General features: G+C 45.5%; 1 protein-coding gene across 1 annotated transcript in view; it reads left to right on the top strand.

The window, feature by feature from the left end:
• Positions 1-795: 795 nt before the first annotated feature.
• Positions 796-14,155, top strand: part of LOC141270728 (uncharacterized) — a 38,440-nt gene continuing 25,080 nt past the window's right edge. Inside the window, exons 1-5 of the mRNA XM_073680825.1 lie at positions 796-936; positions 1,066-1,245; positions 1,328-1,451; positions 1,535-1,632; positions 3,433-3,523. Coding sequence (XP_073536926.1) covers positions 859-936; positions 1,066-1,245; positions 1,328-1,451; positions 1,535-1,632; positions 3,433-3,523 — 571 coding nt within the window. The 5' untranslated portion in view covers positions 796-858. The remainder of the gene's footprint in view (positions 937-1,065; positions 1,246-1,327; positions 1,452-1,534; positions 1,633-3,432; positions 3,524-14,155) is intronic.

Here is a 14,155-nt window from a genome sequence, read left to right as displayed (position 1 = left end):
ATCTGGAGGCGGTCATGTGACCTCCAGCTGCCATAGCAACGCCAGGTCCTGGAAGGTATCAGGGGTCGTCGGAGAGGTAAGTATACGACCCCCTCTCCTCTCACTATGTTCCATATGCCACGATCACTATAGATCGCGGCATATAGAACATAGCAAAGTGTTAACATCATTGGGACCTGATCCAATCAGGTCCCGATGATGTCCCCTGTCAGAGCTAACCCTCTGCACCGGAATCGCAGCGCTTGCAGAACCCTGGGGGTCCTGAGCGCTGCGGAACCACCCACCGTTTTTAAACGTCGGCGCTGCACAGAGCCCAGGCAGCGCGGACGTTTATCTACAGTGGGCGGTCGGGAACCGGTTAACTTTTGTCTGTATTACTGGGAATATCCATACCCTTTGTTTTTATGAATTGTATTGAATTAAGTTTCCAGTTTTAGTTGGAATCATTATTTCTGCCCTGGCACGACCCTTTTTCGGTTTTCTCGATTTATGCAGTGCCTTTCTGGGACAATCATTTACTGGGATTACAATTTTCTGTAGTTTATATTAATGTTCTATCACTGTTTTTAGATTTGTTTCTTTTTAGATTTGTTCTGTGTTTTTGGTGCTGAATTGGAGATATTCTGTCATACATCTCTGTATGTAACTATAATGTGATTGTGTGTTATACCGGGGGCAGGACGGGGCCATGACTGGATGTAGTGATCATGTGAAGCCGGTAACAGCTCCGGAGATTTCTTACATGGGATCTTTCTGATTTTGCATCGTCATCTTCTCTCCATTCAGGTCCCTACAATATCGGATCCTCTCAGTGGAGATCTTCTATATAAGAGAATTTTCCTGATTGACCCTACAAGGATGGATAGTGACTGGGACAAGATGGTGGAGAGGATATTACACCTCACCCTAGAGATCCTCTTCAGGCTTACTGGAGAGGTGAGAGATTCTGATGACGTCACATTACATCATTCTTATCTATGGGAATAACAGATGGACAGAACTGGAGAGGTGAGGACTCTGGAAATGTCTGTAGTGAGATTTATTAATGTGTCTCTCCATAACCAGGATTACACAGTAGTGAAGAAGACCTCTAGTGAGCGCTGTCAGGACCCTGTGTCTGAGGGATGGGGAAGACCCCTGAGCCCAATCACGGGGCCTCCACCTCACCCCCTGATACATGAGGACATCAATGACCAGAAGATCCTAGAACTCACCTACAAGATGATTGAGCTGCTGACTGGAGAGGTGACACTGCTGAGAATGCTGGGATATTATACAGTAACGCTATGAAGGGATCGGGGGATGACGGTATCATTGTATGTGTCAGGTTCCTATAAGGTGTCAGGATGTCACCATCTATTTCTCCATGGAGGAGTGGGAGTATTTAGAAGGACACAAAGATCTGTACAAGGACGTCATGATGGAGGTTCCCCAGCCCCTCACATCACCAGGTAATAGACAGGACTAAATACACACGGCCTATAATTATCTGTATGTAAAGAATGAATTCAATCCCTGTATGTGTTTCCTCCAGTTCCATCCAGTAAGAGGACAACACCAGAGAGATGTCCCCGTCCTCTTCTTCCACAGGACTGTAAACAAGAAGATCTTGATGTTCCTCAGGATCATCAGGTAGATGGAGAGAAGGTTTCATTAGATCTCCCCTATGATGTGTAGACGGCTGTGAAGGTCTTGTGTTCAGTCTTGTTTTATCCCATCAGTATAAGTAAAGTGTCACATGGCTGTATAATTCGGACAAGCAGTGCATCACAAAGCTCGGACTGGCTTGCGGCTCATCCGACCATGACAGCATATATTTCTATGCTACTGTCACGCTTGGCTCACACACCTAATATCATGCCTCAAGTGCCAACAATGAGCAATAGCACAACCTCACTCTACCGAGCCCCACATATGAAATATGCACTACAACTACAGTCTATTGTATATACAGTGAACCCCTAAGAAACATCTCCCAATTCTCCCCACAGCTGCTGGCCTGACCCCCTGTAACTCTCCCCTGCCCAGCTGCAGGGCTGACCCCCTGTAACTCTCCCCTGCCCAGCTGCAGGGCTGACCCTCTGTAACTCTCTCCTGCCCAGCTGCAGGGCTGACCCTCTGTAACTCTCCCCTGCCCAGCTGCAAGGCTGACCCTCTGTAACTCTCCCCTGCCCAGCTGCGGGGCTGACCCTCTGTAACTCTCTCCTGCCCAGCTGCAGGGCTGACCCTCTGTAACTCTCTCCTGCCCAGCTGCAGGGCTGACCCTCTGTAACTCTCCCCTGCCCAGCTGCAGGGCTGACCCCCTGTAACTCTCCCCTGCCCAGCTGCAGGGCTGACCCCCTGTAACTCTCCCCTGCCCAGCTGCAGGGCTGACCCCCTGTAACTCTCCCCTGCCCAGCTGCAGGGCTGACCCTCTGTAACTCTCCCCTGCTCAGCTGCCTACATTTTATACCTATCACATAAGTGACTACTAGTGATGAGCGAGTATGTTCTGTTAACCCTTTCGCCGAGTATGCTCGGGTCGAGCTCCGAGTATTTACAGCTGCTCGGTGATGAAGTTGAATCGCTCCCGTGTGCATGATTTGCTACTGGTTTGACAGTTTTAATACATGTGAGGAATGTCTATTTCTTACACATTCCTCACATGTATTAAAGCTGCCAAACAGTTGCAAATCATGCACACGGGAGCGAATCAAACAGATCACCGAGCAGCTGTAAATACTCGGAGCTCGGCCCGAGCATACTCGGCGAAAGGGTTAATAAAACATACTCGCTCATCACTAGTGACTACAATAAACCATAGCATTAGCCATATAGTTACAGTACTTTTCATCAGTGTCCAGTAATTATAGTATATCCTGCAGCACCACAAATATACTTTTATGTTATGCATCAACTTTCTTCAGGAGGTGCCATCATCTTCCTTTCCTTTACACCTGGAACATGGCAGTGAGTTTTCCTTGTTTTCCCGCCTTCACAGTCCTCAGATATTAACCCTATAAAGCATCTCTGGGACGAGGTAGAATTGGTTGTTCAGAACATCTCAGCACCTTCATCCAATTTGCAGCAACTGCAAGAACCTATCCTGGTGGCATGGGCCAGTATTCCTGGGGAACAATCTCAACACCTTGTGCAATCTATGACGCGATTAATTGCTGAGGTTCTGAAGGGGAATGAAGATTCTACGTGTTACTAGATGGATGTCTCTAGTAATGTGACCATTCAGTGTATGTTTTATATCTGGTGGAGATGACAGGATAAAGCAGATCATAGACATTAGATGTTGTCTGGATCTTCTCACAATGTGGCCATTCAGTGTATGTTTTATATCTGGTGGAGATGACAGGATAAAGCTGATCATAGACAGTAGATGTTGTCTGGATCTTCTCAAATGTCTTCATCTGTCTGTGACTTTTACAATATTTCTTTCAGGGTAAAGATCTGACCCATATTAATACTACAGAGCCATATGTGAGGGGTGATGAGCGGTGTAAAGAGGAGATTCCTACAGATAACCGCACAGGTGAGTAGTGACCACTAAATGCAGAGAAGTCACAGATTCTACTCAGTCACTGGCTTGTAGAATAACTTTATATGCTCAGGTTTTTTTCGGGTGTGTTCACTTGAAACTTTTGCTGTGGATGTAGGGGCTGATATATTATGGGATTACTGGGGACTATTCTTTTTTTTTAATTTTACAATTTACTAGGAACTATAATGCAGGTAATCGCTTTCTACCTACTTTTTGTGCCTGCTGCCGATCTCTACTGACACATAGTGGTCACAGACGGCTCCTTAGTGGTGATTCAGCTTCTCCTCCACTCTGCTCTGTTGATGGGGCGTGACTGCCGATATCCTGCTGATTGATAGTTTAACTGTGGGAAACGCTGTCAATCACCATGATATCGGAAGTCATGTCTTTTCGACAGAGCAGCTCGGAAGAAGAGCTGCTCGATGTGATTCAGCTGCTCCACGTCAATCAGGAGCGGTCAGTGACCACTCTTAACCAGCACCGAGTGCAGCAAGCAGGTGCAAATTCCTGTCTGTTTAGTTTTTAAGCCCATAGTAAAAAAAACAAAAAAAAAAAACTAAGTCTTGGACAACCTTCTCAAAATTGGCACCATGCACACTAGTCTTTAATGAAGGGGCACAGTGGGGTAAGTAATGCTGAATTCATTCAGACGTCCACACTCTACTACTTCTCAGTGGTGCATGCCTCTCCGGAAATGGTACCCAAGTCAAGAACGGATTGGAGCAACATTTCTAATAGGTGTAAATTATGCACCTAGCGATGAATTTGGCGGGCACCACAAGCCCCTTTCAGGCTCCACCTACTTTGGTGCACCTTCCTTAGACTGGCGTGAAAATGCCATAAAGTGCACGGTGTTCGTAACAGGATATATAGCAAACGTATATATTCACTTGGCGCATGTCATATATATGTGTTGTGACAAAGTGTCACGGGTATGTCAGAGGTGGCACACAGTCGCCCTGCAGTTGGTTGCAGGAGATCTCTACGCTTGGCATTGCAGACAGCTTCTTAGATGAGAGGCTGTTTTTAGGACCTAGCGGCTATCTACCTCTGCTAATTAGCTCTCTGGCCTGAATGTACAGTACAGACCAAAAGTTTGGACACACCTTCTCATTTAAAGATTTTTCTGTATTTTCATGACTTTGAAAATTGTACATTCACACTGAAGGCATCAAAACTATGAATTAACACATGTGGAATTATATACTTAACAAAAAAGTGTGACACAACTGAAAATATGTCTTCTATTCTAGGTTCTTCAAAGTAGCCACCTTTTGCTTTGATGACTGCTTTGCACACTCTTGGCATTCTCTTGATGAGCTTCAAGAGGTAGTCACCAGAAATGGTTTTCACTTCACAGGTGTGCCCTGTCGGGTTTAATAAGTGGGATTTCTTGCCTTATAAATGGGGTTGGGACCATCAGTTGTGTTGTGCAAAAGTCAGGTGGATACACAGCTGATAGTGCTACTGAATAGACTGTTAGAATTTGTATTATGGCAAGAAAAAAGCAGCTAAGTAAAGAAAAACGAGTGGCCATCATTACTTTAAGAAATGAAGGTCAGTCAGTCCAAAAAATTGGGCAAACTTTGAAAGTGTCCCCAAGTGCAGTTGCAAAAACCATCAAGCGCTACAAAGAAACTGGCTCACATGAGGACCTCTCCAGGAAAGGAAGACCAAGAGTCACATCTGCTTCTGAGGATAAGTTTATCCGAGTCACCAGCCTCAGAAATCGCAGGTTAACAGCAGCTCAGATTAGAGACCAGGTCAATGCTACACAGAGTTCTAGCAGCAGACACATCTCTACAACAACTGTTAAGAGGAGACTTTATGCAGCAGGCCTTCATGGTAAAATAGCTGCTAGGAAACCACTGCTAAGGACAGGCAACAAGCAGAAGAGACTTGTTTGGGCTAAAGAACACAAGGAATGGACATTAGACCAGTGGAAATCTGTGCTTTGGTCTGATGAGTTCAAATTTGAGATCTTTGGTTCCAACCACCGTGTCTTTGTGCGACGCAGAAAAGGTGAACGGATGGACTCTACATGCCTGGTTCCCACCGTGAAGCATGGAGGAGGAGGTGTGATGGTGCTTTGCTGGTGACTTGGGGATTTATTCAAAATTGAAGGCATACTGAACCAGCATGGCTACCACAGCATCTTGCAGCGGCATGCTATTCCATCCGGTTTGCGTTTAGTTGGACCATCATTTATTTTTCAACAGGACAATGACCCCAAACACACCTCCAGGCTGTGTAAGGGCTATTTGTCCAAGAAGGAGAGTGATGGGGTGCTACACCAGATGACCTGGCCCCCACAGTCACCAGACCTGAACCCAATTGAGATGGTTTGGGGTGAGCTGGACCACAGAGTGAAGGCAAAAGGGCCAACAAGTGCTAAGCATCTCTGGAACTCCTTCAAGATTTTTGGAAGACCATTTCCGGTGACTACCTCTTGAAGCTCATCAAGAGAATGCCAAGAGTGTGCAAAGCAGTCATCAAAGCAAAAGGTGGCTACTTTGAAGAACCTAGAATATAAGACATATTTTCAGTTGTTTCACACTTTTTTGTTAAGTATATAATTCCACATGTGTTAATTCATAGTTTTGATGCCTTCAGTGTGAATGTACAATTTTCAAAGTCATGAAAATACAGAAAAATCTTTAAATGAGAAGGTGTGTCCAAACTTTTGGTCTGTACTGTATATACAGTCATATGAAAAAGTTTGGGCACCCCTATTAATCTTAAGCTTAATGTTTTATAAAAATTGGTGTTTTTGCAACAGCTATTTCAGTTTGATATATGTAATAACTGTTGGACACAGTAATGTTTCTGCCTTGAAATGAGGTTTATTGTGCTAACAGAAAATGTGCAATCTGCATTCAAACAAAATTTGACCTGTGCATAAGTATGGGCACCCTTATCATTTTCTTGTTTTAAATACTCCTGCCTACTTTTTACTGACTTACTAAAGCACTTTTTTTGGTTTTGTAACCTCATTGAGCTTTGAACTTTATAGCCAGGTGTATGCAATCATGAGAAAAGCTACTTAAAGTGGCCACTTGCAAGTTGTTCTCCTGTTTGAGTCTCCTCTGAAGAGTGGCATCATGGGCTCCTCAAAACAACTGTCAAATGATCTGAAAACAAAGATTATTCAACATAGTTGTTCAGGGGAAGGATACAAAAAGCTGTCTCAGAGATTTAACCTGTCAGTTTCCACTGTGAGGAACATAGTAAGGAAATGGAAGAACATAGGGACAGTTCTTGTTAAGGCCAGAAGTGTCAGGACAAGAAAAACATCAGAAAGGCAGAAAAGAAGAATGGCGAGATCAGTCAAGGACAATCCTCAGACCACCTCCAGAGAGCTGCAGCATCAGCTTGCTGCAGATGGTGTCACTGTGCATCGGTCAACTGTACAACGCACTTTGCACAAGGAGAAGCTGTATGGGAGAGTGATGCGAAAGAAGCCGTTTCTGCAAGTACGCACAAACAGAGTCGGCTGAGGTATGCAAAAGCACATTTGAAGAAGCCTATTTCTTTTTGGAAGAAGGTCCTGTGGACTGATGAAACCAAGATTGAGTTGTTTGGTCATACAAAAAGGCGTTATGCATGGTGGCAAAAAAACACAGCATTCCAAGAAAAACACTTGCTACCCACAGTAAAATTTGGTGGAGGTTCCATCATGCTTTGGGGCTGTGTGGTCAATGCCGGCACTGGGAATCTTGTTAAAGTTGAGGGACGCATGGATTCCACTCAGTATCAGCAGATTCTTGGCAATAGTGTTCAAGAATCAGTGATAAAGTTGAAGTTACGCAGTGGATGGATCTTTCAGCAAGACAATGATCCAAAACACCGCTCCAAATCTACTCAGGCATTCATGCAGAGGAACAATTACAATGTTCTGGAATGGCCATCCCAGTCCCCAGACCTGAATATCATTGAACATCTGTGGGATCATTTGAAGAGGCTGTCCATGCTCGGCGACCATCAAACTTAACTGAACTGGAATTGTTTTGTAAAGAGGAATGGTCAAAAATACCTTCATCCAGGATCCAGGAACTCATTAAAAGCTACAGGAAGCGACTAGAGGCTGTTATTTTTGCAAAAGGAGGATCTACTAAATATTAATGTCACTTTTCTGGTGAGGTGCCCATACTTATGCACCTGTCAAATTTTGTTTGAATGCAGATTGCACATTTTCTGTTAGTACAATAAACCTCATTTCAAGGCAGAAACATTACTGTATCCAACAGTTATTACATATATCAAACTGAAATAGCTGTTGCAAAAACACCAATTTTTATAAAACATTAAGCTTAAGATTAATAGGGGTGCCCAAACTTTTTCATATGACTGTATACCTGGTGTGTCTGAGAAGGAGTTGCCGGCTATATTCATTTCTACTTGTGAGCAGGGCTGTGGAGTCGGTAAGCCAAACCTCCGACTTCTCAATTTCTATGTCACCGACTCCATGACTCCGATTTCGACTTCCTCATACATGGCTTATGCTTAAGTGATAAATTTACTGTAGCACATTTTAATCTCAACTAATAGTCTAGACCAGTGTTTCCCAAACTCCAGTCCTCACGGACCCCACAGGTCATGTTTTCAAGATTTCCATAGTATTGCACAGGTGAGAGAATTCCTGATGCCTTGATGATACTTCCATCACCTGTGTAATACTAAGGAAATCCTGAAAACATGACCATGACCTGTGAGGACTGGAGTTTAGGAAACACTGGTCTAGACCCTTAGATCAGGAAAAGGACAGACATTTATAGGACATTTCATAACTTTCCCAAATTCTTATGAAAAAATATTCCCCACAAACTGCATTGAACTACTGTACCCAATTTATTATATATTTTAGCAGTCGGTCTGTTTTATACCGACTCCACGACTCCTACTCCACAGCCCTGCTTGTGAGGCTTAGCTGCAGCAGTACTTCCTTCTCTCTGGAGCCTGAGGCCGTGTGCATATTTGGAGTCATCTAAAGCGAAGCTATTTCCCCCTGTTTTGTCTACCCTTGTTGTCTATAGTGTTTAGTGGAGGTTGACTAGTGCTGATCTCCTCCCATCCCTAGCCGTAGCCATACGCCAGGGAAAGTAGTGCGAGGCACGCGTGTGGCGATTGCTGAAGAGGCAATATAGGGACGGTAGTTGAGACAGGGTGACGCTAGACCAGAATTGGAGGTCTCCACTTTTCCCTTTCCCTAGTGTCTGGGCTCCTTTTCCCTCTGTGTTGCACTAACACCTTGCGAGACATTATAGCCGGCCGAGCACTTTTAAAAGGGAGGGGGTGGGGGGACGACTGACATTTTGTTTTGTTTTTTTCCTTTGTGTGTTTTTGGGCTTGCACTTTTTTTTTCCTTTCTTCCTTGGTATGGATTCAGTTGCAGAGTTCGCAGAGCAGCTCTGCCATCTGTCTCTGGAGGTGCATGACCTCCGCTGTGAGGTTCAGCAGCAGTATCAGCGGTTACAGGTCGCCAATGTGGGTGTCTCTGCAGGTAGGCCTGTCCAGCCTGAACCCAAGGTTGCCCTCCTGGACAGGTTTTCAGGAGGTAGGGACAAGTTTTTTGTATTTAACGAGGCATGCAAATTGTGTTTCAAACTTTGTCCCTACTACTCCGGTAATGAGGAGCAATGGGTTGGTATTGTGATCTCTCTATTGCAGGCAGATCCTCTCAGGGCTGTAGCCCTTATCTATGATTACACTGACTGAGTCGCCTTGGCTGAGTCTAGGCTTCGTCGCCTTCAGCAGGGGATTGGGTCAGTGGAAACGTACAGTTCGGAATTCTGTAGATGGGCAATGGATTCCAAATGGAATGACTCAGCCCTTAGAAATCAATTTTGTGAGGGGCTTACTGAAAGGTTGAAAGATGCCTTGGCTGTATATGAAACCCCTCAGTCCTTGGAGGCTGCCATGTCTTTGGCCATACATCTTGATAGACGCCTTCAGGATAGACTGGTACGACCACCTTCTCCGGGGCTTTCTTGTCAGGGTTGTGTACCTCTGCCAGGAAAGCAGTCTGGCCGTGAACCAGTACTGGGGGAGATGGGGGAACCCATGCAGTTAGGGGGTATCTCTACATCATACATCACCCCGGAGATTCGCAAGAAAAAAGGCGTATGTTTTTTTTGTGGGAAAAAAGAACATTTTGTTGGGACCTGTCCTTCAATTCCTAAACAAATAGAGACTCGATTTAACTCTTTGTAGTCTGGAGTTGGATAAACGAGGGGTGCATTTGTGGCCAACCTGCAGTTCCCGCTTTGTCCTGACAGCAGAGGTAGTTCTAGAGGGCAAAACCGAAAACATTTCTGTGTTTGTTGACAGTGGAGCTGAAGTCAGCATGGTGGATGCGGAGTTTGTGAAAATTCATGGTCTTGCTTGCTGTGCTTTAGCTGAACCTATTCCCATCTTTGCCATTGACTCGGCGCCACTTGCACAGAAAGCATTTACTCAGATTGTACATAATGTACAATTGAGGGCGGGGTCGGTTCATTGTGAAATCATCCCTTGCTATGTTCTGGACAATCTTCCTACTCCAATTGTCTTGGGTATACCTTGGCTTGTTAAACATAATCCATTGGTGGATTGGCAAACCGGGGAGATTATTGAATGGGGAAATCACTGCCATGAGAACTGTCTAGATATTTCCTTTGCTACTGTCTCTACGGAAATATTACCTGCTTTTCTGTCTGATTTTGAGGACGTTTTTTCTGAGAAGGGATGCCAGAATTTGCCTCCTCATAATGCTTATGTCTGTCCTATTAACCTGACATTCCCACCCCCGAGCTAATCTACCGAAGTCCAGACTGTATAATCTTTCTGGCCCTGAGAGCTAAGACATGAAGGATTTAATTGCGGAAAGTCTGGAGAAGGGACATATTGGACCCTCATCTTCACCCGGGGCGGCATGGTGGTTCTTTGTGAAGAAAAAAGATGGTGGTCTACGTCCCTGTTTAGATTTCTGGGAATTAAATCAAATTTCTATCCGTGATCCGTATAAGAAAGTCCTTACTTGGAGCTGAAAGAGCCTTGGAAAACAGTGTAGATAATTCTTCAAAGCAGAGAATGAAGTTTATTCAGAGGTACGCGGCAGAACAGTTCAGAAAGCAGGCAGGGAAAATACACTTGACACTCGCAGGTGTCTAGATAAGCAAAACAGCATTGAGATATCTGGCGATGGTCTGGCCATGGTCTGGCCATGGTCTGGCCATGGTCTGGCCATGGTCTGGCCATGGTGTGGCTTCAGTCTGGCGATAGTGTGGCCTTGGCGGTGGACCGCCTGTAGACTGGCGATAGCATGGCGATGGAATGGCCCCGAACAACAGTATCAGAGCCTTTTTATGCATAGCTTAAACAAAGGAACTACATATTGCGGCAAAAGGCGTATACATGATAACATCATACTGCAGGGAGGACGTGCATTTTAGAACCACAATGTGATAATGCAAAATGACCATATTCATGAGTAGTTTTACCAAACTCCATTAAATCCATAAATCCCCATGTCCTTACTTAAGAAATGACATATTGACAACTATATTGTCCTAATTTCTATACCACAATTACAATAACATTATTTACTACCCTATAACACCACTTATTTACTCTCACATTGACCTGCAGCTGCTGCTATTAACCTTTGTGTATACCACTATACCTGCTAATGGCAGTGACATCATTTTAACGCTTCATTGTGATTAGGACATGTGTAGGACATGCATCTCATTAGCTGCAAAACTCTTTACTCAAACTTCTGAACAAGATGGCTGCTAGGTTTAACATGGCTGCTCAGAATATTAGGACTTCTCATTCTCTTACTAGTCCCCCTCTTGTACTCTTTCCAGAGTACAACTTTACATTGATGTAATATGCAAAGGTGAATTATTCTAAACATGATTATTACGGTAATTCATCATTTTATAAACTAGTGTCTGGAGCGGCAAAATTCCCTAAAAAAAAGCAAAAAAAAATAATACAAAGTCATTAGTATTAGTCCCAAGATAATAAGTCCTCTAATAGTTATGTCTTTTGATCCGTGTCTTCCTTTTTTCTTCTTATTCTTTGGATTTTCCTTGTATTCTCCCCCTGTCACACTAGAAGATCCCCACTGTATAGTGTGAAACACCTTCTCCTGATCATCTGGTAGGTTCATGGTCACAGGAGTCGAATATGAAAATCTTCGACTGACCTGGGGAGAAAATAAGGTGGAGTATCAATCCTTACCAGAAATGTCAGTAAGATAATTAAGAAGTCTACACTGATCAATATGAACAATTTTAACACCTTTGTTCCTGGGTTTGCTACCTTGCTCACTCCTAAAACCGTGGGGCAATTTCACTTTCAATTATTTTAGGGAAACCCCAATGTGAGAAGACATTTTTCCACAAAAGTCTAACTATAGTCAGGGCAGTATTGTTTGTGGCTGGGAGTGCCTCTACCCATTTAGAAAAGACGTTGTCTAACACAAGGGCATATTTAAAACCTCCTTTTGCTGGAGGGAAGGGACCAATATAATCAATTTGAATAGACTGCCAGGGACCCTCCGCTACTTGTATTCTCCGGAGATGGGGCTTGCCTTTTCCTTTGGGATTATTCTGTAAACAGATAAGGCATTCGTCATGTATCTCATGACACAAAGCTCTCAGGTAGGGATGCCACATTTTGTGTTATACAAGCTATAGTAAAGCCTCTGGTCCCGAATGATTACATTAATCAGGGGTTTGATCATTGTTGTGGGGATGTAAGGCTCGAGCTTGTCATTAACCCTTTTGTAGTACAGACACTCTCCTTTTTCCATGGACAGAGACTCGAGGGAATTAAACAAGGATGAGTCTCCATCCTTCTCCTGTGCTTTTATAAGGTCCTGACAGGGAGAAAAAACAAGGGGGGGCTCTTGAGGCTTTTTAGTAACAGCAGCGATCACTTAATGAAGGTATTTTTCCCCTTCTCCCATGACAGCACCACCTGAGAGAGGGTATCCGCCCACCAAGGACAGGAACCTACTGAATAAAAAGGCGGTACCTCTCCTCCGCATCAGTGTTTTTGGTTCCTGTCCCTGATGGGAGCCTCATCAGGTGGTACCTCACGTACCTGGATTATGGACGGTGCGGCCTGGAGGCCGTGGAAGCAGCAGATGGTCCCTGTTCCCAGCCCGTCTGGCTGTTGCCCGGGTCTGCGTGTGGGGAGGAGGTGCTGTTTTCCTTTGGATGCCTCCCCGTGTGCGCCGGGGCCTGCGGCCGGGTCTGCGCCTCGCAAAGATGAACTGAGCGCGCCGGCCGGCAGGTCTTCCGGGCTGCGCACGTGGGGGTCGCGTCGCACCCTGTGACGGAGCGCGCCGGAAGTCCGGGCTGCGCACGCGCGGGGTGCTGACGCGCCCTATCACGGAGTGCGCCGGAAACCGGGTCTGCGCATGCGCGGGTGGGAAGCTGTCATCCCGCTGCAAGCGCGCCGGGTGCCGCTGGGCTGCGCATGCGCAGAGGCAGGTGGATCTGCGGGTAGCGCGCCAGCTGGCTAAAATTTAAAGAAAAAGAGAGATGAGCACGCTGCCGGAAGGGGAGGAGCCTAAAGGAGGTGGAGCCCTACTGCTTTTAAGGATGGGGAGCAATCAGGATGGCAGTCTCTGCATCCCCGCCATGATGAATGAGGAACCGCAGTCACCTGGGCAGCAGCTGTCACCGCCACAGGAAGTACAGCAGCAGCCACAGCCATCAAAGCAGCGCAAGCAGCTCAAACAAATGGAACGGGAATCTTCCCATCGACAAAGTCACAGCAGTGAGGGGCGTACGAGTTCCAGCAAGACTGGTCAGAAAAGACTTCGTCAGTCCACCTCCGCCAGATGGGAGCCCTCATGTGAACGGCAACCACCGCCTCCGGAGGCGAAGAAGTGTAGTGCTAAAAATAAAAACAGGGAGTGTGCTTTATGCAAAATCGGTCTTCCCACCTCCTATGCCAAAAACCTATGCTCAGACTGTATTCAGAAAACCATTGCAGAGGAGTCCCCCAGGTTTTCTTTAGAATTAAAGGATCTAATCCAGACAGAGGTCAGAGAGTCTTTAAGAGGCTTAACCTCACTCAAAAAGAAGCGAAAACTAGTTTCTTCAGAATCAGAGGAATCAGTGGAGTCCCGTTTTACGAGAGAACTGCCTTCCTCCTCTAATCACTCCTCATCGTCATCGGAGTCTTCGGCGGGGGCTTAGACCAAAGGAGGAGACGCTCATTCCCGGTCAATGACAGGATTAAATCTCTGATAGAAAGGGAATGGAAGAAACCGGAGAGGAAGGGTCAGCTGCCGTCATCCTCCAAGCGGAGGTACCCCTTTGAGGATGAGGATGCGGCTAAATGGGACAAAACCCCTAAGATTGACGTGGCCATTTCAAAATCTTCAAAAAAATCCACTCTGCTCTTTGAGGATTTAGGAGCCTTAAAAGACCCGCTGGATAAAAAAGCGGAGTCCTTCCTTAAGCAAACCTGGGAGTCGTCAGCAGGGGCCCTTAAACCGGCAGTAGCAGCGACCTGCACTGCTAGATCTATGATGATCTGGCTTCAACAATTGGAAGACCAGATCAGGGGGAATGTGTCCAGGGAGAAAATTCTATCAGACCTTCCTCTTGTGCAGGGAGC

This window comes from Phyllobates terribilis, unplaced genomic scaffold (assembly GCF_046119375.1).
Source record: "Phyllobates terribilis strain yellow unplaced genomic scaffold, ASM4611937v1 Scaffold_5__5_contigs__length_657084704, whole genome shotgun sequence".
Taxonomy (NCBI): domain Eukaryota; kingdom Metazoa; phylum Chordata; class Amphibia; order Anura; family Dendrobatidae; genus Phyllobates; species Phyllobates terribilis.
The sequence above is the reverse complement of the archived record's forward strand: the minus strand, read 5'-3'. Positions and strand labels throughout refer to the sequence as shown.